The 26,315-nt window shown below is 33.3% G+C and overlaps 1 protein-coding gene and 1 pseudogene across 10 annotated transcripts in view; one reads left to right on the top strand and one right to left on the bottom strand.

The window, feature by feature from the left end:
- Positions 1 to 26,315, bottom strand: part of ARB2A (ARB2 cotranscriptional regulator A) — a 484,742-nt gene that overhangs the window by 357,604 nt on the left and 100,823 nt on the right. For 8 of the 10 annotated variants that reach the window (XM_078153129.1, XM_078153135.1, XM_021008513.2 and 5 more), the window contains 2 exons: positions 13,454 to 13,519; positions 6,716 to 6,907 (listed from right to left, as the gene is read on the bottom strand). The exons of 1 other annotated variant lie outside the window; for it this stretch is intronic. In XM_078153129.1, coding sequence (XP_078009255.1) covers positions 6,716 to 6,907; positions 13,454 to 13,519 — 258 coding nt within the window. The remainder of the gene's footprint in view (positions 1 to 6,715; positions 6,908 to 13,453; positions 13,520 to 26,315) is intronic. One more of the 10 variants, XM_078153132.1, reaches the window with a different exon arrangement.
- LOC110221901 (alpha-endosulfine-like) lies at positions 15,440 to 16,076 on the top strand (annotated as a pseudogene).

The following is a 26,315-nucleotide window of genomic DNA, read 5'->3' as shown; positions in this document are numbered from 1 at the left end:
AATTAGAATTTGTAATTAAAATATGTTTTTTGACAAATCATATGTATATAATGTAAAAGAGCATACAAAAAGCAAGTGAATAACTTCCCTGGAATGCTACTATAATTTTGTGTTATAAATTTACTTTCTGTGACAACCACACTCTTTAAAATACTACATATTTATTTTTAAACCTTATAAGAATATAAGCTATTGGCCATACTATTGAGTTAGGCTAAGAGTCTCAGTCTTTATTAATAAAATAGCTATTTTCATGATTTGGTACACCTCTGATTTTTATAAGTTTAGATTCAACTAATTACTTCCTATTAGTTTTAAAAGAACTGTATCCTCACCTTTATAGTTCTCCACAAACTAAAGTATTCAATTATGTAAATCAGATACTCAAAAAATACTAGAAATGACTGAGTTTTAAGAGCTATATGAAATTTAAACAGAAGCATAAAGGCTTAAAAAAAAAAGGAAAAGAAAAGCAAGAGTGTAAATGCAAACCTGACCTATTCTCGAATCTTTTCTTTATAAACCTAGGCTACCCAAGAATCTTCAACTAATTATTCCATTTTATTGATGGCATTTTTCCCTAGGGAAGTTATTTAAAAAGTTTAACCCCTGAGCAAGTCATGGCTTCTCCTGCCTTTGAAAGTGTCAAGTGCATTGATTATAACTGCAGGAAGTGTTACCTTCTACCCAGAGAATCTCACCCTGCACAATCTTAAACACTGTCTCTCTTCCAAAACAGCTTTGATTCAGCAATTCAGACCGCTTCAGCTGATATTAAAGGAAGCAACACCACAGAAAAGGGATCAGCAGTTAAAACGAAATACAAAGAAGAAAAACCCAGATCTTGGATATAGTAGCACAAAGCTCAAGAGTAAAGCAGATTTGAAAAAGACATCAGAGTGACTAAAAAAAGAACAACATGACAGAAATTAAACAAGATTTTTTTTGTTCACCGTCTATGCATTTAAACTCATCTCAACCTCCATTGAAATTCTGATCATACTATGCAAACCCCAAGGCTTTTGACATACTTTCAAAAATCCACACCCCCCTCCTTCTCTTTTCTAACTCTCCAGAGTCACTTCTAGGTATCCAATAAGTTAGAGGGGAAAAGGTATAATTTGGATATGCATATAATAGAAAACTATAAAAATATATGTAATAACTATAGGGCAACATTTTCATTTAAAAATTATCCTAAACACTTTAATATTAAGCATGGCTCTCTTCTCTTCCTGCACTTGTTAGTTAAAAGAGCTTATTCTTCTCTTAAAATCTTCATCTCAAGTCATGTACTAAGAAAAGGCTTATATTAATGTTATCAGTTAGGTCAGTGTCGGGGGAATAATTTAACAAATGGTGCTATATAAGCTATTATAACCTACAATATACTAAAAAAAGATTCTAAACATACACTTAATTAGCTCAAAATTCATTGCAAAATTCATTCAAATCAATAGTATAGAACAATGATGGATAAGGAGAGGCCAACAGTTATCACAGAAAGGCTTATTCACATCTGGCTTAGAAATGGTACCCAAAATTCCTGAAAGTAATTGGATTTTCAGAACTGCAAGTGGGTTTTTTCCAATTCACTCATGACAGGGCCAGAAGGTAATGATACATCTGCCATGATGCAACAAGCAGACCTGTCTTCTGTCAAGAGTTGAAATCATAAAGGAATAAGCTGTCGTTAACAACCTCTCTCCAAACACAAAAGCTGTCATCTCATTGTTTTCCTTCACTGGCATAGGGGCTGCTGTGGGTTTATATACCCTGTCAGTTCAGTAACATGCTAAGCTTTTAACCTTTTCTGGGATTCATGTCTTGAACAATCTTCTATGAACTCTATTATGAAATAACTTCTATTTTCTTTAATCAACATTTGTTATTAGTTAAGATTAATTTTTTTTAAATTTTGAATTGTTGAGCTCTTTCAACCCACAGTTAAAATGATCCAGTTCTAAGATTTTGTAAGTACCCTATGTTTTAAGCAGAAATTTTTCATCATATCAAATATTTTCATAGGTTTCTTAAATTAGTTTAAATTGACTGTTCTTAAACACAGTATAAATCCAATTTTTAAAGATGTTTAGAGGTTCATATTCTTAAGTTTATATACATATACATACACACACATATACATATCTTTGCACATGCAAATATATTTACCAAAATACACATATACATGTATATACACATGTAGGTATCCATCAATTTATCTTTGGGAATGGTTAAGTCAATACTAGACTATTACTAAAGAACCCATGTAACCATTGAATAAATTCTTTCTGACAGCTATTAAAAATCACTATATTTTGAAACCTATTATTCATTTGAACCAGATTAGATTTAAAAGAATCTAAGGAATTTGCCAGTTTTTATGACTCCTGATCATGAAACATGTCTTCCATATCATATCCAACATATTCTTGGCACTATATAAGTGTAATTATTTAACTTTGATTTAAATTATTATTTGACTTTTCTGTGTACTAGCCCTGTAGTTAGTAATGGCAAGGGAAATGCCCCATACACAAAAGAATAAGTACTTCTATTTTCTTACTCAGCATTCATATTTGATCCATAGAATTCTGCTGAAATTTCCACATGATCACCTTAAATCCTGATTTCTTCATTACTTAGAACAAAATGATCTTGCATTCACTCTAGGAACGACTTTGGATATAGAGATTTAGACTTAAGAGGTAGATGCCAAAAAGAATACATTAACTCAGAATAGTGGCAAAAATTCCTCATTCTCTATTCCTTTGTAACAACCTCTAATGACTCCAACAACTTTTTTTGAAAGAAAGTGTCTATTATTTAACAATTCACTGAATTGCAAATTTGTGTGAAAAAGGTAAGAAAATCTAACAAATTATAAAGCAAGTACATAAGCATTAATGCATAAAAGCTAATCTTCATTTTGCTATGAAAAATATAAGACATAAAAGGCAAAAAGGCTATAAATGAGTTTTGGAATCGCCAACATAGCTAAACTACAAGTTAATTCCCATTACAATGATCTCCAAAAGACTGTAGAAGAATATTTCTTTAACCAAATGCTCCAATAAAAAGATCATCTCCTAAAGCTTCAAATTTTCTTATAAACAATACTGAAATTTGCTATATTTCTTATAGTAAGATACGATGTTTTGTAACTTCTTGATTCAAATGGTTCCTTTTGTTAAAACCAGAAAGAAATGACTAATTGGGTGATTTATTTAAAGATTTTGTAAGTAGCCATGGCAATTAACATATAGGAGAAAAAAAGAGTTGTTTTTTTTAAAGTATAGTTTCTTTCCTAGGGAATGTACTAAAATTAATAAGAAGTTAAGATATTTAAGGATTCAGAGATAAAATCAGTATTTAAGAAGGATGTACTTGTTGGCTAAATGATTGAAAAATGGCTTGGGTTTCACCTGCTCTCTTGCTAGAGTTATAAACAAACAACAAAAGGACCCCTAAATAGTGGGAGATTAGATGAGGAAAAAATCAATTTTGAACAATTCATAAACTGCTTGGTTAAATAAACCCTAAATAATCAGGTTTTTAAATATTCAGAGTTTATTATATGCTATAAACATTCTTAAATATCAGAATGATTTGCTAAGAAGGGCTATGGATGTCTGCTGACAAAGGTCTGTATAGGATGACCTCAAAAGATCTCCCTTATTCTTGGGTTATATAAACCTAATTTCAGCACTCCCAATTCTACATAGCCCCCTACTCAAAAAAAAAAGAAAAGAAAAGAAAAAATATATAATAGAAACTCACACTTAAGGAATTAGAATTATTATTACTACCATGAAATACGGACAATACTGACTAGTTTCAAAGCAATATTTATTTCAGAGCAATATCTATTTTAGATATGAAACTTTACATACTGTTTATCATTTTTGTAGGGTATAGTCATGCAGTGAAGCCAAGGTAAACATCTTATGGACCCTGTTAAGTTTTCAAATAATTTTTTTTAAAGTTTTATTCAGGAAGAGTCCTTATAAACAACAATTGCTGGTTTATAAACTGAAATTTTTTAACTCCAAGTTGAAACAAAAGAAACAGCCTCATTAAATGTGAACTCAGGGACCTAAACTTACAAACTAATGACAATATATGTACAAGCTACCAAACAAAAAATAAAAGAGACAAAGGCAAGTATGGTAAACAACCTATGCAGTTTGTAAAAATCAATAGTAGAAGACAATATTCTGATAATTTGTTACTTTTGCCAAGGTATCATACATGAGCTGCCAGGCATTCCTACGAAACAACATAGGGACTGTCTAAACAATGGACTACTATTGGTCTAAGTATACCACCAGTACCATTTTGAGCAGAAAGAATTGCTATGACCCTTCAGCAACACAAACCATTTCTTCTCTTCTATTTGGTATGCTATTCAGTAAGAAGAAAGGATAAGGTAAGGGAACAATCTGTTTGTGTCATCCTCTAAATTTCATCCTTACAACCTAGGTATATTAAGAAATGACACACCTGAGTTTTGATGATAGCTTAAAGACCTAAGTGAATTTAAGCATATAATCAAAATACTTTATTTTAGAAACATGAATTTTTAAAAGTGTCGCTAATTTAATATGGCAGAACCCATGAACACAGATGATGAGACAGTAAAAAAGATATACAGAATGGTATAAAATAATAAGGGTATATATGAAAATAAATAATTACTATGGGAAGCAAATTCAAATTATCGGTTCTCCAGCAAATGTACATTTATTATTAAATCAAATGAGAGAAATTGTAGTTAACGAGTACAGTGCAGCCTTCATGTCCTAAAATCTCAAGTTCAAGCACTGCTACTCTCTCAGCATAGCAAACAACCTGTGAAGACCAGAAATTACAGACAAGTTGCTAATCTGTATGAATGAAGGGATTTCCCACATTAGAAGTTTTCAAAACTAATGAAATCACCATTTAGGATTCTCCCTTTCCGAAAAAAAATAGGTCAAAAATATTTGATTTCCTTTACCAAATGAGGTACTACTTTTTTAAAAATATCATATTTCACAAAGAATAGTTTACTTAAATCCAAAGGAAGAATCTGTCTATAATGGCATTCATTTCAAAATGTAAAAAAGTATAACAATACTGGTGGTTCCTCCTATTAGTTCTAATTCTTACTTACAACATCACTAATGTGAAAATGTGTTTAATAGGAACATATATGCATAGCCTATATCAAATTGTGTGTCGTCTTAGGGAGGGAGGGACAGAAAAATTTAAAACTCAAAAGCTTATAGAAGTGATTGCTGATAAATTAAAATAAATTAATAAAAAAAAATTTTAAAGAAAAAAAATGTAACAATAAAGCACAGAATGAAAAACATTGTATTTCGACAAGCCCCTTCAATATTAAAGGGTATTTAGTCTCAAAATGCTACCTGGTTACCAACTTTTACTGGTCAAATCAAAACCAAATTCATTCACCCATCTGTTCTATGTGATGAATAAAAAAGTTGACAGACAAATCAAGATATTGGTACAAACCGTAAAACTGTCCAAACAAAACTGTTCTTTTAAAAATGAATCCTGACATTAACATTTAAGAGTTAATGCAAAGGAGAATAAGCATATTACTTTAAAAATATCTATCCAATTTTCATGATGAAAATTAACACCATACAATTCTCAATAAAATATGACCCACAGATGTATATGATAGTCCTGAAATAAATTACTTTCTTGCTCTAAGAATAAAGCTTTTAAACAGGATATAATTTCACTGTATTCTATGAAAATGCCTACTTTCGCATATAACAATAAACTCTGTGCTTCCAAAAAAAATTGACGGTTCACAGAATTTATGAATGAAGCAGTAAAACACAAGGAGACAAATACTGATATAACAACTGCATGACAAAATGGAACAACAGAGTCTTAAATGTAATACAAAGAAAATACCTGAATTTTACAATAAATACCTCTTCTAAAAGGTTGATTTCAGGTGAATAACTAGATAAACATGTAATTTACAGTTTTATTTTCCTTTGTCATTTCCTAAAGGTGTTTTATTTGAGACTTGTGCAAAAATGAATTAAGATGCTAAAAGGATATTTTTTTTTAAAGTAAGGACACCAATACTAAATTTAGTTCTGAATTTTTCTGTCAAGGAATAAGATTTATTTAGTTTTAAACTCCAGTAAACAACAACTCATGAAAGCTTGTAGTGACTTTACTGCCAAACTAATTTTCAATTTTGTATTTACCTGCATAGATTCTGTCTCCCTTAGTAAGAGGCAAACTCTGTGAGGGCAGGAAATGTCTCATTTTTCTCTTTATATTTCCAGCATCAAGCACAATGTCTGGCACTTAATATATGCTTGCTGCATTTAAATGAGTGATGTTCAGAAAAAGTATTTATTGATTGGTATTTCAAAGAGATGAATATGATGAAAAAAAATGAGAAAAATTCAGAATGTCAAATCTTCATTGCAGGGGGAACTTTCTAAAGAAATTTTTTGGCTCCTATTCCCTTATTTTTCTTTCTTTATTTAACAACAAGATAACTTAATACAATGTTTCATGTAAGAAAACTAACTTACAATTTGAAGATTAAAATATACTTCAGTACATGTTAAAATTCTGAGCCCACACATTTCATGAAACTGAATACAACTGAAAATGTAATTACTAATACATAATAAAACAGAACTAAAAATATCAAAAAAGAAATAATTTCACTTACATCCATAGCTCTCTTAATATAAGGTATCTGTGTGCCACTGTCCAGATCTTCATTTATAATAAGCTTTCTAGCCCATTGACCTGCCCTGACAACACCACTACCATGAATTAAAACCATCAGTTTGTCTGGATTAGTCATTGCATCCTCACTCATAAAGATAAAATTCTTTGGTTCACTCTCAGTAGCATCTACCTGTAATTAAAAAGAATTAAATAATGAGTACAAATTTTATGTTTCTGCATAAATAAAAATGGCTGTTATTATAAATTACAAAACAAAGATACCCACATATCATATTGACATCACAAAGCTGTGAAATGAATTACAATGTAAAACATTCATCTGAAATTTAAATTACATTTTTAGACTAAGAAACAAGAAAGGCATAATGAAGTACTTTAGTATGATGTTACGAAGAAGGAAGTGAGACTCTAAATGTTGTTCTTTATTTAAACCTACAAGAAAAAAGATCCAATTGGAAGTATATTTGTAGATGGGGAAACGAATCTTTTTTGCTAGAAACAATAACTAATGCGTAAAGGAACAATAGAAAGTTATTGAAAACTTCCCAAAAGGTGACTGTCACCTAATACGGTTTCTATACTTCTCTTCCATGATATCCAGGTACACAAATTTTGTTCCCTGTTCCCTATATATGTAGTAATTAATTCATGAATCAAAATTATAAGCCACTCTATTGTAAGCATTTATTCATTAGTTATCTATGATTATATTAACCTATAATTTTATGATATTCAACACTTTTTATAAAATGTCTGGTATATCATCTAGTCTTACTATTCTCTGAAGGATAACTATTTTGTTAGAAGATAATTTTAAAAAGGAATTTCTCAGCCTTGTGAGAACTATATTGTGACACATAAGTCAACCCAAAAGAAAAGATAATCTGAGGCTTTGATATGCATTTAACATAGAAGTTGACCCTAGAGTGTAGTGTAGTGGAAAGAACAATGGATTTGAAGTCAGAAGACATGAGTTTGAATTCTGATCACTCTTCCCCCATTTACTTATTGTGTGACCACAACCTCTCTCAGCCTCACTCTCATATTATCTGTCAGTGATATAATACTTCATTACCTACCTCACAAGATTGTTGTGAGAAATGAGATAAAGCACTTAAAGTACTTTGTAAATTATATTATGTATACTCTAACACATTATATAAATGTCAACAGTTATTACTAAGAATATTACTTCTTTTCTTCATACCCTCCCTAACCAGTTCCAGTTTCGATGGATAGTCTGACGCCACTGACTACTAAACAGGAAGACAGCTAGGGAATGAACCAGCTTCAGTGTGTCACCATCTATACCACCAATTCTTGCTCTGTTGTTGTGGAGCAGTGATATCCAGCCCAGATTTCCTCCATAAGTGCTGCTCAAAAATAACAGCAAGCAGAAACGGAGGGATGTGAGGGTTACCTATAAGTTCACTAGACACTACTGCTTTGAAATGACAATAAACTCAGACAGAAGTGGACTTTAGGAATCACGGTACCTGGTATGCCCCATACAAAAAAAAAAACACAACCCCAATTTGATGGAAAGTTTCAACTCTAAAAAATGTTGATTTATGTGTTGGATAACATGATTTTTTTTAAACTTCTTCATTAATACTAATAAATTATTACGAGAAAATTTTAGAAAAGTTTAGCTGCAAAGGCCAAAAAATACTCTTAGTTTCCAAGTTTTTGTTGCTATTATCACCACCATCATACACCAAAAGAAAAAAAGGATAAGAAAAGAGAAAAGAAAAGGTTGAAGACTGAGTTCTATTTCAAACTTCTGCACTCTTCAAATTATTTCATCAGTTCTCAATGATGCTCTTATTGTGCAGTACCTATACAGACAAATTTTTTAAATATCAACTATTTATGTTGGGCTGTATTAAAATATTAAAGATTTCTTATCATTATCTCACATGGGGAAATACCAAGAATCAAAACAGTACAATAGTCTAAAAAGACAACTAGTAGATACAGAACTCTAACCAAGCTTTGTCACTGACTTCAGAGGCAGGTTATTTTTTCAATCAGGTTAGATGATGTTCCTCTCACCAGTGGAGACAAAACTTTCCTACTTCAGAAAGCATATTAAGATGATTAATAAATGCATAATCACAAAGCAATTTGAATGTAAAGGACTCAATATATGGGAAATATTAAAAGGAAATAATGATAGTCTCATTATTAGTAACTGTGCAGAAGTAAAGGCATGAAGCTTAGCAAAATGACATCAATTTTACATGCATCAGATATCTACAACAAGCAACAGTAGATAATAAAAATGGATATGACTGAAAACATGGAAAATAACAAAAAAACCAAAGGACAAAAAAGAAGATAAAATAAAAACGACTGCTACCAAAAAGCATATTATACACAGAAAACAGAAGCATGAATTAGAAGGCAATGAGAAAACAAATTGTAAAATAACATAGCTGTCAGTTTACACTGTACATCAGTCAACATTTTTAAATGAGACATTTCTAGCCACTCCCTTATCAAATATGTAAAAATTGTAGTACCAATAAACTTCTAATGAAAGTCAGTGAGGCTTCTAATTACTAAAATAAAAGAATTTATCAATAAGGTTCTTGTCTCTAACACCAACTACCATTCATTTTCTCATTTCTTTTTTTTACTACAGTTGGTCAATTTGTTTTTTGGCAGCAAAGGACTTTGAATCAATTTGTCAAACACTGATAATACTGAGTTTATAAAGTCCAGAATAAAGAGTTTAACATCAAAATACAGTTAACCTTCTTTAGAATGCAAAAATATAATTGTGTTCTATTTAAAATGTTACTCAAAAAGATTTTTGAAGGTAACCAAGTCAAAATGCACATATTAATTTTAGTTGAGTAAAGGAGAGCTAGAGGATGATAGACAAAATATTTAACGAAGTTAAGACAATTAAAAGTAAATGAAAAATGACTTATGCATGATTTAAGGAGAAGAAAATGATTTTGAAATGATGATGATAGTAGACTTATTTTCCCCCTCAGTTTAATACAGCACTCTGAACCAATAAACTTGCTAACAATTACTTATTATACACAATTTAATTGTGCTAACTTTAAAACATAAAATATTATTATTTATGAAAATGTTTTTTAAAATTTCATTTCTTGACCTAATTAAATTTGGAACACCCCCCCCTCACCTTTTTTCCCAAACCAATTCATCTTCAAACAGTGGTAATTCATTAAACAAAGCTTTCACTAAGGAATGCACATAAAGGTCATTCTTTTGCACAACCTCACTTTATTTGCAAATCAACTTCAAATAACTATTCTACTCACAATGAGACTGCATAGAGCAATTTGTAGCTGTTAATGATTCAGTTTTGAATTGTTTTGAACTACCTTAATTCTGATTTTTCATCAGAACATAATATAATGAATGAAATGTTATAGTCATGTTGTTTAGCTGCCTTATTTCAGTCAACAATCTGTACAAACACAAAGTGAACTGTTAATAAATTTAAAATTTCTAATATTTTTCAGCTAGTATTTCACTAACTTCCATTCAGTCTGACAAGAAATTTCCATAATTTAAAAAAAAATACATTTTTTTTAGTCTATTCATTGGTAACCAGGGTGATTTTTAAATTTAGTATGTGATATATTATGGAGGGGGAAAAACATTTCATGCAGTATTGTCATTTTTTCTTTTGGAATTACCAAACTATATGAAATCTCACAATGAATCACAACGGATTTAACTCCAAAGATAATATGCATGTTCTTTCACATAAGCAACACTATATTTACTGCATTCTTATAAACTTAGTTCAGCATCAAAACATACTAGAAAAGCATGCCAACTGGCCCAGTGGCAATACTCTACACTACCTTTCAGGAGACCGGGTGCAATATCCAGCCCTGGTCTCTTTATGATCCAAGCCAGCAGGGCCTGAAAATGGAGCAAAAGTGGTGTTATTCAGTCCCTGAGATGGGGGACATTTGGCCTCACTTTACTCAACTGTGATGTTTGGTTAATATCCAAGCAGAACTGAGAGGCTAAAAAGGCAACTGAGAATTTTCATTTAACTAGAAACATGGTCATCATAGTACCAGGTGATGATGGGGGGAAAAATGCAACTGGGGAAGACTATAAGTAGGAATGGGAAATCAAGAAACAAATCACCAACAATATACAGTAAATTTTTAAGTGAAAATTATTAGGGGCATTCTTATGCCTTTTATTTTTAAATTCTGTAAGTTCTCAAAAAAACACCATCTAAAGAATAATTAATAAATTTTCTCTCTAAATTGTTTAAATCTAGTTTTAGAGAAAGGAATAATATTAAGATTCTTAGCCAACTGTTCTGCTTTTCTGAGAAAAAAGATCTAAATATCTAACACAAAAGATACAAGCTATGCCAGAGAGTCTGCTAACCAGCATCAGTGTATACACACAAAACCTTATTCAAGTTGAAGAAACCTCCCACTACAAAAGCTCACCAATCAGCTCAGGAGAAAAACAAAATAATGGGTTTTTTTAAGCCAGGAAGACTTATTCAAGAAATCAGATTTTGGTGTCATTTCTAGTTCTAGTTATTATCTAGTTCTAGATATTAAACCTATTAATATTTGGTTTGTATTTAGTGAAAAATTAATGTCTATGAATTTTCTTCAGGAGTCAATTCTTTTAAAATTACAAATACTCATTTTACTTTAATAATTATATATACCAGCAATATCATTTAATGCACATTAGAAATGTGTAAGAGTTCAAAGTGGTTACACCAATCCTAACTCCTGAACTGTTAAAGGGCTCAATCATTATGGTGGGATAGCAATGAACATGAAGTCCTTTAAGTAAATTATTTAATTTAGTGTAAGAAAATTTGAATGTCCTAAACTGTGGATATTGGCAACAGCCGAGCTAAAAGGAAGGTAAACCTAGAGAAATCAGGACTTGAAATCCTGATAAGTTCTCAGAAAACCTCCAAACTTGAATACATACACACAGTTCAATCATGCAAAACTGGACATTGGAAGAGAGAGAAAACAAGAGTAGGTTGGTGATTTTTCCCAGCCCTTCCTTGAGAAGAACAGGCTGAGCTGGAAGAAAGGGAAGAGTAGAGAAGGTGGTAATATCTGGAATTACCTGTGAGGAGAGCAACTTTAATATCTAGCCCTACTCTCTGATAATCAAAGCCAAGAAATCTAAAACTGGAGGGAGGAATGTGAACAAAAAGAAGGTTTGGAGAGATTAGTTGGAAAACAAATGTGTTTCATGTGTACAAGGAACTTGGTTTTCACATATTTCAGAAAGGAACAAAGTTGTGAATTAAACTGAAGCTTATAGTTATATACATGACTAGCTAAAGGGTTTCTGAGGTTTTTTGGGCCCTACTGAGAATAAAACCAAGTTCTTCCAAGGGAGTTTATAATGTACCATCAAATCTAGGGGTGAAAAGGCAGCAATTGTTATTAAATTCTCACATCCCTCAATTTTAAGAGGGTCCATGACAAGACCTTAGTGTTCTAATACTAAAACTTTTTCTTTGTAATATGCTATTAAAATTATTAATTTTGAAAATTAACAAAGAAGTTAAATTTCTGTTAATTTCTATTAATTCTATTACTAAAATTTAATGAAAATAAAACGACCCAAAAGGGTACTAGGTTAGTGACATAGTAAAATCATCATTTCTTAGTTTGGTATAATGGAAAGAGCCTAGGTTCAGAATAGAAAGATTTGAGTCTCAGCTCTGTAACTTAGAAGCTATACAATCTTGGGCAAGTCACTCGACTTCACTGGGACTAAATTTCCTCACCTGTAGCAGAGATTTCATAATATCTGCCTGTCTTACAAGGTTACTGTGAGGACCAAATCAGAAAAACATGTAAGAGTACTTTTTAAATTGTAAAGCACTATATACACACAAGTAATGCTGTTATTATTAGGGCTTTTATGGTCACGGCCTAAAATATTAGTGAGAAAGGACAAGATACTATATAGGCCAACTTCCTCATTTTACATCTAAAAGATACATGATTTTCTACAAGACAGAAAAGAGATTCTCAAACCTTTTCCTCAGCAGCACAACAATGTGCAACAATTTCAGAAAAGTATTCAATTCTGACAAAAAGTGAGAGTTGGTACTGCACATCAAATAAAAACCGGGGGGAAAGCTGGGGAATGAAAGTGGGGAAAAAGAGAAGAAATAAAGAAAAAATATAAAAGGAAGGGGAGAAATCAGAAAATTATCTGAGAATGCAAAATTATTTTCATTCTAAAGACAAAGAAGAGTACAGAGAAGATTCTTAACTTAGGCTGTTCCTTCGAAATATACAAATTCGTGTGCCAATCAAATTGAAAAGAACAGGGACAAATTGTGGCCCAAAAGTTCACTGAGTATCTATCATTCTTTTAAAAGGATGAGAATCTCTGGATTAAAGAATAATAAAAGTGAATTACCAGAACACCCCACACACATTTTATAACAATCAGAGAAGATAATATCCAATTACAATGTACACAGAGTAAGTTTACCCTAACGGTGTATTATTTTTCCCGAAGATAATAATGTAACATTATGTTAGAAGGTATCTTTAAAAAACCTATTCTGAATTATGTGTCATAAATATGATAAAATCTTAAAATTTGAATATAGGAAATTAAGATTTCTATAAGTTTCTTTTCTTAAATAAAAGTTACATATGAAAATATAAAAAGGAATAACTTTAAAAAAATAACTTACTGGAAGTGAGATTTTTTTCAAATTGCAATCCTTTTCCAAGAGCTCATATACATATTTAGTAATAATCTGTGTGGAGGGAAAGTTAAAAACACATTAAAACCTAATGCATTCTCATCCATTAACAAAATTCACGTAATTAGTTGCTTAATTAAAGATACACATTATGAATACACATATATGGTTTTATTTTACTCTTAACAACTAAGGGCTAGCACATCACTGTGGAAAGAGAACCAACCTCAAGAGTCAAGAATACTTGAGAATTCCACCTTTTTTGACTAAGCAACCCTAGGGAAAGGAGCAGAACACAGCAGAGAGTTACAGGTTCTCCTCATTCCCCCTCTTCTTTCCCTATTTTTTTTTAATTTTTTTGATTAATTAACTTATTTTTAGTTTTCAGCAATCACTTCCATAAGCTTTCGAGTTTTTAATTTTCTCCCCCTCCCTTCCCAAGACGGTGTGCTATCTGATATGGGCTCTACATATACATTCCTATTAAACATATTTTCACATTAGTCATGTTGTAAAAAATAATAAGAACCAACAGAAGGAACCACAAGAAAGAAGAAACAAAACAAAACAGAAGGAAAAAAAAGCAAATAGTATGCTTCAATCTGCATTCAAACTCTATAGTTCTTTCTCTGGATGCGAACACCTTTTTCCATCATGAGACTTTTGGAAATGGCTTAGATCCTTCCATTGTTGAGAAGAGCTAAGTCTCTCAAAGTTAGTCATCGCACAACATGGCTGTTACTGTGTACAATGTTTTCCTGGTTCTGTTCACTTCATTCAGCATCAGTCCATACAAGTCTTTCCAGGTTTTTCTGAAGTCTACCTGTTCATCATTTCTTATAGCACAATTGTATCCCCATTACATTCATATACCACAACTTGTTCAGCCATTCTCCAATTGATAGACATCCCCTCAATTTCCAATTCTTTGCCACCACAAAAAGAGCTGCTATAAATATTTTTGTACATGTGGGTCCTTTTCCCATTTGTATGATCTCTTTTGGATACAGCTCTAGGAGTAGTATTGCTGGATCAAACGGTATGCCCATTTTTATAGCCCTTTGGGCATAGTTCCAAATTGCTCTCCAGAATGGTTAGTTCACAAGTCCACCAACAATGCATTAGTGTTCCAATTTTCCCACATCTTCTCCAACATTTATCATTTTCCTGTTCTGTCATGTTAGCCAATCTGATAGGTGTGATGTGGTACCTCAGAGTCATTTTGATTTGCATTTCTCTAATCAACAGTGATTTAGAGCATTTTTTCATATGACTGTAGTTAGCTTTAATTTCTTCATTTGAAAACTGCCTATTCATATCCTTTGACCATTTATCAACTGGGGAATGATTTGTATTCTTACATATTTGACTTAGTTCTCTATATACTTTAGAAATGAGGCCCTTACCAGAGATACTGGCTGTAAAAATTCTTTCCCAGTTTCCTGCTTCCCTCCTAATCTTGGTTGCACTGGCTTTGTTTGTGCAAAAACTTTTCAATTTAATGCAATCAAAATTATCCATTTTACATTTCATAATGTTCTCTATCTCTTCTTTGGTTATAAATTCTTCTGTTCTCCATAAATCTGACAGGTAAACTATTTCTTGCTCTCCCAGACTGCTTATAGTATCAGACTTTATATGGAAATTGTGTACCCATTTTGACTTTATTTTGGTATACGGTGTAAGATTTTGGTCTATGCCTAGTTTCTGCCATACTTTTTTCCAGCTTTCCCAGCAGTTTTTCTCAAATAGTGAGTTCTTATCCCAGAAGAAGGGACCTTTGAGTTTATCAAACAGTAGATTATTGTAGTCATTGACTACCGTGTTTTGCATTCCTAACCTATTCCACTCATCCACCACTCTATTTCTCAGCCAAAATCAAGTAATTTTGATGACTGCTGCTTCATAATACAATTTAATATTCCCTATTCTTATTGCTGCCCTAATGTTTCTCTGTAATCTGGGCCCCCAGCCATGTCCCAGAAATGGGATGTTGAGAACCCCTCTGTGGAGACAGAAGAGGAAAAGCAGAAGCAATGAGGAGGCACTGAAGCTTTATGAGCAGGGAATGACATTAGACCTGGACTTTGGGAATATAAATTTGGCAGCCATATGAAGGTATGATTAGAAATGGAAAAGAAAGAGATGCACAGAGACAAATTAGGATGCTACTGCAATAGTTCAGGCCACACAGAAGAAGAAAAGTATTCTCCTTGAGAAAACTGAAGGGGCAAAGCTAAAGTTAATATTCAAGCCTAGTAAAAATGCCTGGAGCCTCTGACTTCCTCATGAAGAGATTCCAGAAGGGGCAAAAGTACTTCGACTTAGGAGTCAACACACAGCCAAACCCAAGAAGAAGAGCAAGCAGTTGCTAAGTTCAGCATCATATAAGAATGTGGTGACAGACGACCAAATCCCCATAACACATGATCTGACCCAGAGAAAGTCCTCACTTATCACCAGCATGAAGGTGACGAAGTTAAATGAAATTTCCTGGGGCTCTGGACAGACTCTAAGAACTGGCCCCTTGTGCAGGCTCCTGCTCCTCTCTGACTCTGTGGCTAAAGGGGTCAGAAGTTGGTCTGGATATAAGCAGAAGCCTCTGTATTGATGGGTAGCCTAACACATGGAGTCCCTCAGGTTGAGCACCAAGACCTTGAAGCATCTTTGTGCTTTATTTTTCCAAAACAGCTGCTGGGGAAAGAAAATCTTTATGAAATCCTGATGTGTAGTTGAGAGGACAAGGTTGTATATGGAGTAATATGAATTTAGACTTAGATCTAGACCTAGATTTTGCTGAATACCCTCTTGCTGTAGTCTGTAATTCTGATGGCTGAGTTTTGGAAGTTACTGTAGGAAAATGGATCTATAGGCCAGTTTAGCAGAAAAATGTCTCTTCTAATGGGATTGGTGCTAAGTGACTTAGTGTCATGTAAATGAGATTATCCATCCAGATCTAATTTCTACAAGCTCAGTTCCCTGGTCTCTATGAAGCAGATTGGGAACTTAATGCTAATATAATCAATCACTCTTGAGAACTGTTGGCACTTTAAAGTAGAGCAATATTACAGGAACTGGGGCTCTGAATTTAGTGGAGAGGAGCCATAAATGTGTAGGAACCCCGAACAGTTTGGGGAACTTTTTCAGTGTTTGAAAATTTTAAAAAGACATATTCTCTCCCCCAAAAAATACCCATGTTCAAGCTTTGCCCCTGATTCATACTGGCTGTGGGACTCTGGGCAAATCACAACCACTCAGTGCCACAGACAGCATTATGAATTAAGTGAAACTTGAAAAGTAGAGAAGAGATAAGGAGGTTGAAGTAATTTTGCCTAACATGAAATACATCCCTTAGTGAGTGAAAAGAACTAAAAAAAAAAAAGTACTTTAAACCAGTGATGTCAAATGTAAACAAATGCATGAGGATCCCTGAGGGTTGCATACTTAGAAAACCACATAATAACATTATCTGTGTTCTATTGTATTTTTTATTTATTTTGTTAAATATTTCCCAAATACATTTTAATCTGGTTCAGGAGAGTTTCAGGGGCAATGCAGAGGCCCTGTACACCTCTACTTTAAATTATTACTTCAACATAACAGACTATTATTACCAATCATAGGTTGGTCATTTTTTAAAGTACACAATTCTAAAAGAACCTCACAACAGTGGGGAAAACATCTAGATACTATATATTAAATACCTACAAAACAATAAAAAATTTAATGATACAATTTAAAAGGCTGAGCCATGAATACTTCTGCAATAGTTTAAACAGATGTAAAACAGGTTTAGTATTCAATACAACAAAATGTAGACAGTTTCTAAAAAGAAAAAAACACTTCACATCTTAAGGAGATCTACGTAGGAATTTTTACTTTTAATATGTAGTACATATAACTACATCTTATACTTGAAAGTTAATTTATTATATAAAATATTATGCTTTGCAGATCCTTACCAGCTGGTACCTTTTATCCAGAGAGACAACCATTTTTAAAGTTTCCCTATCTCAGCATGTTTCCAACTGTCAGTTCTAACTATCTGCAACCCCATTGTGATATAACCCTTTAAGAGAAAAGGCTCATTAACTGTAAACCTATGAAGTCCACTATCTTTAATGAATTCAAATTAAACCCATGTACTTGCTTTCTCATAACAAAATTCCTCACACATTTTTGTTTTGCAATCCAGACTGTGGGGAAAATACCCAGGTTATGCATTATAAAATGTCAACCCTATAAATGCACTGATTTGAAACATAGTAGTAAAAATACTTTTAAACAAATTGTGGGCATAGGTACTCTTTCCTTGTTTATGGTAGACTTCAAAACAAAGGAAAGCTTTTGCCATGTAACTGGCTCACAGATTTTTACCAGGTTAGGGCAGTAATGGTCAAATGAAAAATGAACAATGAATTCTAACCAACTGCCTATAGCAATTCTCAAGTGAAGAGATTGACCTGAGACCTGTTCCTACTGCAGCAATAAATTTGGTTGAAGAAATTCTACTGTGATTTTAAGGACAAAACTACAAAAAAGTAACAGACAAATTCAAAGGGACATTTTGGTGTAGTGCTCTTGGTCATATTCTAACCTCATGAGAGAGGGAAGAGGGAATTGATGAGAGATGGAGTGGGGGGAGAGAGAGCGAAAGAGAGAGAAAGAACAAATGGATTTTCTAAAGATTCTGGCCAGTCTAATCTTAAAAAATCAAAAGCATTTAAAAATACAACTGGGTAAAAAGTTCTCACTTAGATTAGGAATGTGAAGGATGCATTTATTTAGGGAAAAATGTCAAACTCACTGAGAGATTCTCCCTTCTAATAATGGAAGCAATCCAAAACCACCTTTTCATTGCTTCAGAAGTTTGGAGAGGGAAGGAAGAGGAGGGCTTCCTCACATGGTTTTTTGTCGTTCACTTGTTTTAGTAAATAGGTTTTGTCAATTCAACCTGGATTAATAAGATCTGACCCAACTTTTATATGATGACCTTTGCTGACAACTATTAATTTAATGATTCTTTCATACTATCTATATATCTTGAATTCTCTACTTAAGTAACCATTAGCTTTTCCAATTTAGAAATTTAGAAAATTTAGGAAAAAAATTTCCATAGTTATAATTTAGAAACAGTTATATGGGTCAGTAGATAATTTTTGTAAATATTTGTTAGAAGAGCAGAAAACAGAATATGTTTAGGTAAAAAGCCAAGCTAAATATATATTCCATAGCTTCCGCTCTTTGTCTTTAGACATCTTTTAAACATCAATATACTTTTGGTGATGCTACATGGCTATGAGTCACAGTATACCAGTTTTTAAAGAAGTAAAGTTGCAGGTTACCCAAAGGGCAATGGTGATCTGTAACTCCAATATACCAGGAAAAAAGAGCAGTAGAGAAGAGGTGGTTGCCTCTAACAGATTATCATTAGGGAATTATATGAAAAGAAAAGGATATGTGACACTAGTAAGGGATAACCTATAAAGAGCATGCACCATTGGTAGCTACACAAAATCAAGGGATCTAGAAGATGGTCCCCAAAAGGCTGAAAGACATGGAATATAATCTAACAGGAATGAAAAGGAATGATGGGGCATGTGATCTTTACTGTCCAAAAGAGTACATTGAGAAGATCACACATTTACTGAAATATCAATTATTTTATCCATCACATCACCAACCATACACATTTGAAAAATAAAAACACATGCATGGGCAAGACATTTATTAAGTTTGGGGAAGGAAAGGCAATAAGCATTTACATAGTGCCTACTATGTGCTAGGCACTATGGAAAGTGCTTTTTACATCATTTCATTTGATCCTTACAACAACTTTCTGAGGTCGATGCCATTATTATCCCCATTTTACAGCTAAGGAAAGTGAGGCAGAAAGAAATTAAGTGACTTACCTAGCATCTCACACAGCCAAAAGGGTCTAAGGCCAGATTTGAATTTGAAGATCGGAGTTTTCCTGACTCGAGGCCCAGTGCTCCACCCACTGCATCACCAGCTGGTGCTATAATATGCTTACTTACTTAGTACACTGAGTTCCAGGCATTTGGGGAAAGGGGGGAGGGGAGCTAAATAAAGATTGACACTCAGTGCACAGAAGGATTCTCAGACCCCCTGCAGTAGGGAAACCTCAGTTCCCAGGATGGAATTCCAGAATCTCAAGAGTCAAATCTGCCATCACTATAAGCTGGTTTGGGTATGACACCTCGAATTAAATGACTATGCAGTGAAAGCAATAGAATTTATTTAAATATTTGCCAATACCCATATAACTTTGGTTGCAAGCAGAAGTATATTTGATAACAGATCTGCCAACAATATCAGACTACATGCCACTTCATTATCATTAAACATTTTATAATGAAAGCCTATGTCCCAAGTTGGCATCAGCATTCCACGAACTTGGTCCACAAATACAGAAAAATTCTAAAGAGTTCTCCAGAAGACATTAAGGATTTCATTATTATTTATAATAGTGTATTAGTTCACTAGTGACAAGTCCTACATTAGGATTCTGACAATAATGAATATGCAACAGATTAATTCTAGAGGGTCTTACACGAGGGTTTCTACATACTATCCCTCAAATTCATACCTTAAAGCATGATTTCAGGAGACCGACAGTACTACATCTTAGGTTTCTTCAATATCAAATAAGAAAGATTCATTACTTTATGCCATAGAACAGAATGATACAATCAGAGTATTTAAGTTAAAAGAAATCTTAGCAATGATCCAGTCCAAACCTTTCCTCTAGTAGCTGCAAGGTAAAGTAACTAGCCCAGCTTTACACAATGTGTCAGAAGCAGACCCAGTGTCAGCCATCCTGACTCCCAGGCAAATGCTTTTCAACCATGCCATGGTCATTGATTTCATAACCCCTTCCCAACTAACTATTGAACCAATAATTCCCCTCCTCCTCACATCTCTTAAAATTCTCCCTTAGGATTTAAATCCTTTGTAAAATATACCTTACATTTAACTGCTTTTTAAAAATGTTACAAATATAAACATTTTAGTCAAAATATATCAGCTATAAAAGTACAGGATGGTTGAGATGTGACCGGATAATAGTTCATGCAAAAGGCCTGGAGGTTTCAGTTGAATCCAACATTATTATGAATCAGCAATATAATATAGTTTGAACTCCTCTCTTCACCCCCCCAAAAAAAACCACCTAATGTAATCTTATACTGCAATAATAGAAGTATAGGTTCCAAGACATTTCAGATGTCATCCCTGTGTTACACTTTGTATACTATGTGTCATGACATGTTATGTTATGATATCTGGATTATCACATTAAGTTCTGGGTATTCCATTTGAAGGAGATAATGACAAGCTGGAATATGTTCAGAGGAAGGTGACCAGAATGTGAGGATTTGAAATTGTATCAAGAGCCATTGAAGAAGCTGGGGATATTTAACCTGAGAAAGACTTAGGGTGGACATGATAGCGGTCCTTAAATATTTAAAGGACTGTCATGTGGAAGAGGAATATGATTTGTTCTGAATAGAGAGGCTAGAACTAGGACTGATAAGCAAAAGTTACAGAGAGGGGGACTTTGTTTCACTGAAAAGAACTTTCTAATAATAAGAGCTATTTGACCACGGAATAGGCTACTTCATAAGGCACCTTGCTATATGTCACTGTACATGATCAAACAGAAACTGGCTATCTTTTATGGATGCTATAGAGACTATATCCGTGTTGGAAACTGGATTAGATGTCTCCCAAGACCCCATAAAAGTCTAATATTTTATCTCCAACTGCATGGGATGGATGAATCATTTGTTTAGAAATAAGAGAAAGGGCAATAGGGGGTAGATAATAAATAAACATGTCACATATAGGCGTTCTCTAAGATATAGACTTCAACAGATGCCAAGTCTCCTTGGTAGAGACAAATTTCAAGGATACATCGGACTAGCAGACAATCCCTATATTTGTGTGGAGACCACTCAGGCAGGGGGGAAAATGATTCTAATATGACTCAGGAATAATTATGGCAAATATCAAGGATGGTACAAAAAATGGCCCATAGAGAAAAGCCAATAGTCAAAAGTAAGGTAGAGAAAATGGAAACAGACTATGAAAAACCTTAAAAGTGAGGAAGAAGAGGAGGCTGGAGAAAACAAGATAATATTTATTAATAATTTCATACATGTTATCTAATCCTTATAACAACCCTATAAGGTTAAGCGCTATTGTGATCTTCTTTTTACAGATAAGGAAACTGAGGCTACAAAATGTTAAATGACTTACCAAGGGTCACACAGCTACTGTCTGATGCAAGATTTGAACTCAGGTCTTCCTGACTACATCACTACACCACTTAGCTGTTTTGAAAGAGTATAAAATATAATGAAATCAGTGTTCTAATAAAGATCATCTCAAAGTATTATATACTATGAACTAGTCCCAAGAAGACAGTAGGGTCAGAGATCTATCCCCCATGCTAGGAGTGTTCTCTCTCACCTCCACATTCTAGCTCTCTTTAAGTCTCAATCAGAGGGCCACTTCTTATATATGCTCTTTCTGATGTTCTAGTTTTTGGTGTTTTTCCCAAAATTACTCTGTATACATTTCAAATATATTTATATGAGACGCAGTGTGACCTATAGAACAGAGCTGGTCTTGAACACAGGAAGACCTGGATTCAAGCTCTTCCCCTGACACATACTGGCTGTGTGACCCTGAGCTAATCACTTTGTCTCTTGATGTTTTAGGAAGCTAAGTCTATAAATTGCAGAGGCAATTTCTTCACACAGGACTTCCCATGAAACCATACATGAAATCATAGGCCCAGTCCTTGCCCATGTACAAGTTCTCTCCTTCACTCCCACTGTATCCCCACTCCCTACAATAGTGTCTATCTGGCATATGGCAAACCCTTAAGAAATGTTTGCTTTGGTTTTTTTCTCATTTAATTCTGAACTCTAACACTAACTTGGGAGGAAAGAGGAGGATGAAAAAAAGTTTATTCTATCTATATCAAAGGAACTAATGAAAAGAAATTCAGGGGAAGGTGGCCTAGCAATTCCAGATCTTAAATTCTATTACAAAGCAGCAATCATCAAAACTGTCTGGTACTGGCTAAGAAATAGGGAGGTGGATCAGTGGAACAGGTTAAATATGCAAGACACAGTAGTCAATGACTATAGTAATCTATTATTTGATAAACCCAAAGACCCTAGTTTCTGGGATAAGAACCCACTCTTTGAAAAAAACTGCTGGGAAAACTGGAAAAGAGTATGCCAGAAACTAGGCATAGACCCAAATCTCACACCACATACCAAAATAAAGTCAAAATGGGTTCAGGACTTAGATATAAAGGCTGATACCTTAAGTAAACTGGGAGAACAAGGAATAGTTTACCTATCAGATCTATGGAGAACAGAAGAATTCATGACCAAACAGGAGATAGAGAACATTATGAAAAGCAAAATGGATAATTTTGATTACATTAAATTGAAAAGTTTTTGCACAAACAAAGCCAATGCAACTAAGATTAGAAGGAAGGTAGAAAATTGGGAAAGAATTTTTACAACCAGTCTCTCTGATAAAGGACTCATTTCTAAAATATACAGAGAATTAAGACAAATTTATAAGAACACCATTCCCCAATTGATAAATGGTCAAAGGATATGAACAGACAGTTCTCAGATGAAGAAATTAAAGCCATCTATTGTCATATGAAAAATGCTCTAAATCGTTATTGATTAGAGAAATGCAAATCAAAACAACACTGAGGTACCACATCACACCTATCAGATTGGCCAACATGACAAAACAAGAAAATGATAAATGTTGGAGAAGATGTGGGAAAATTGGAACACTAATACATTGTTGGTGGAGTTGTGAAATGATCCAACCATTTTGGAGAACAATTTGGAACTATGCCCAAGGGGCTACAAAATGTGCATACCCTTTGATCCAGCAATAGCACTTCTAGGGCTATATCCCAAAGAGATCAAACAAATGGGAAAAGGACCCACATGTACAAAAATATTCATAGCAGCTCTTTTTGTGGTGGCAAAGAATTGGAATTTGAGAGGATGCCCATCAACTGGGGAATGGCTGAGCAAGTTGTGGTATATGAATGCAATGGAATACAATTGTGCTATAAGAAATGATGAACAGGCTGACTTCAGAAAAACCTGGAAAGACTTATATGGTCTGATGCTGAGTGAAGTCAGCAGAACCAAGAGGACTCTGTACATAATAACAGCCACATTATGCGATGACTAATATTGTTAAACTGAATCCTTCTCAGCATTACAGGGATCTAAGATACCTCCAGAGGCCTCGGAATGGAAAATGCTTTCCACATCCAAAGAAAGAACTATGGAAGTCGAATCGCTATCACTTATTTTTATCTTCTGTTGAGTTTTGCTTCATCTTTCTGATGGTTCCTCCTATTGGTTTTAATTTTTACTTACAACTTCACTAATGTGAAAATACGTTTAATGGGTATGTAAATGTAAAGCCTATATCAGATTGTGCGCCGTCTTGGGGACGGTGGGAGGGAGGAAGGGGGAGAAAAATTTTCAACTCAAAAGCATATGGAAGTGATTGTTGATAAATCAAAATAAATTAATAAAATTTTTTTTAAAAGTCAAAAAAAAGTTCATTCTATATTCAAAAATCTGTAATGAAATAATAGTGACTTCTTGATAGGCCATAGTGCTTTTTTTTCCCCCCTAGACTTCTATCCAGCATGTTCCTGGAATGCTTCCCAATATACCCAATCAACAAACTAAAGAACTAAAAACCAATACTGATATCATCCTAATAAAAATATAAGTAGAAAGATAGTTGCTATAAAATTAAACACTGAATACAATCCTAAATTAGCAAATATAACTCTCAAATTATCTGCTGGTATTGCAACTAACCTCAAGAAAAATATAATTGAAATTAGGGTATTACTCCAATACTCCAATAAGATTTATCCAATATTATAAAGACTAAAAACCATAAGGCATAAATTAACAACTGTGAATCCTAATTTAGAATTTTATTAATATTTTTATTTTAATCTCTAGTACTATTTTTAAAACAATTTACTCTGTAGCTACTTTGTATATTGAATGGTAAGCACTGCTTCCTCTATCATAACAGGCTCAATTTTCAATTAAAATTTATTGAGTACCTACTATATGCCTATCCTTGTGAATTTAACTAAAAAGCTGACAATATCTGTTGCCACTAAGTTACGTAGAGTATTTTATCTGCTATGGTCTGATTTCCAATATATTTAACAACAGCCTAGGAGACACTTTTATGTTCTAAGCAGGCAATTTGAAGATTCTCTGTGGTATCCAAACCATACCTTTTTTGCAATTCCAGGAAGAGGAAAAAATAATGAGATTTTATATAGGTTCCAAATTACAATTGTCGCTCTAACCAGAAAGAAAAAAAAGAAAAAGGCGGGTTTCCTGCAGGCTTTTATCTACAATTACTTCATATACATGAGAATTTGTTAAGAGTAAAGCAGTAATGATTTCCTATCATTACTAGACCCTCTAGCTTAATATGAAATTACTTAAACATGCTGTACTATCTCCTTATAGAGTAATGGCATACATTTCAACAGATTTATTCCCAAAACATTAAAAAAAAAAGTAGTCACCCAACCCAAAGGGTTAACAACAAAGTCCATATGTTAGTTAAGAAGTAACTTAAGATTCAGAGTGCACATCATAAAATACATACAATATCTATTTTGTACTACTGAACTGTGAATCAGTGTGCACATACAAGCTACCATTATAAGACTTATTAATAATTATTATTATATTATAAATTCAAGCTGTTGGGAATTACAAAAACAATTTGATATTTACAATAAACTATGATATAACTTGAATTTTAAATTTTTAAATAACATAATTCATTTTCCCTACTGATAAATAAAAATTCTCAGTCTTGACTGGCCTTCCACAATCTGGTACCAGCCTACCTTTCCTGATTTAATTCCATTTTAGTCCCATAAATGTACTCTACATTCCAATCAAACTGTCTACTACATTTAAAATATTATAATACTTCTCCTCTTCCATCTCTTCTCTTCCACCTCTCCTGCCTCTCTCTTGCCACTCTCTCACCTCCAAAATAACTTTGTATTTACCTATCACAGTATGGGTTGTAGTTGGTCTTTGTTTCCCTCGTGCCTAGGTGATTTAAAAATGTTTCTCAAATTTTATTGCATTTATATTTAATGATGGTACAGCTGCCAGGAAAGAAAAAAACACAGTTGTAAAGCCTGATATTTGACCAACTATCTTCTCCATCTTAGGTCTGTTGACAGTGATAGCTGTCCTTCATAGGACATTCATCTCTATCTCTTCATGTCACAAATGCACAAATTCAATACTTAAGACATTTTTCAATTCTGGATGCCAAGTGAGCCTACTAATTTGTTTTCTTAGCTATACAACTACACAGTGTACTTTATAGTTTCTTTGTAACATACTCACCCAACCTGCAGTCATCATACAGAATCTTTATGGGTAATTTGCTCCTTACCCCCAAAGTTCCTACCTTAGCAGATCTGTAGTACCATGTGACTAGCTTTCCTCCAGCACAATGATGAGGACCTATGTTTGGATTTTTCTACATAAAATGTTTCAGGGAAAATATTCTAAAAGCTAAATATGACATGGCATGCAGATTTCTACATATGTTCCCTCCAAAAAAACTGCCTTCGTAATAATATAGGTATATCAAATTGTTGGTAGATAAAGCGGAGCTAAACATGGAGTTTTATGCCTATTTCCCAATCAACACTCTTTGGGTGGTCTAAGGAATAACATTCCGTTTGTAAAAGTTT

Source organism: Phascolarctos cinereus, unplaced genomic scaffold (genome assembly GCF_003287225.1).
Source record: "Phascolarctos cinereus isolate Bilbo 61053 unplaced genomic scaffold, phaCin_HiC Scaffold_4;HRSCAF=312, whole genome shotgun sequence".
NCBI classification, from domain to species: domain Eukaryota; kingdom Metazoa; phylum Chordata; class Mammalia; order Diprotodontia; family Phascolarctidae; genus Phascolarctos; species Phascolarctos cinereus.
This window is presented reverse-complemented; position numbering and strand designations above follow the sequence as displayed.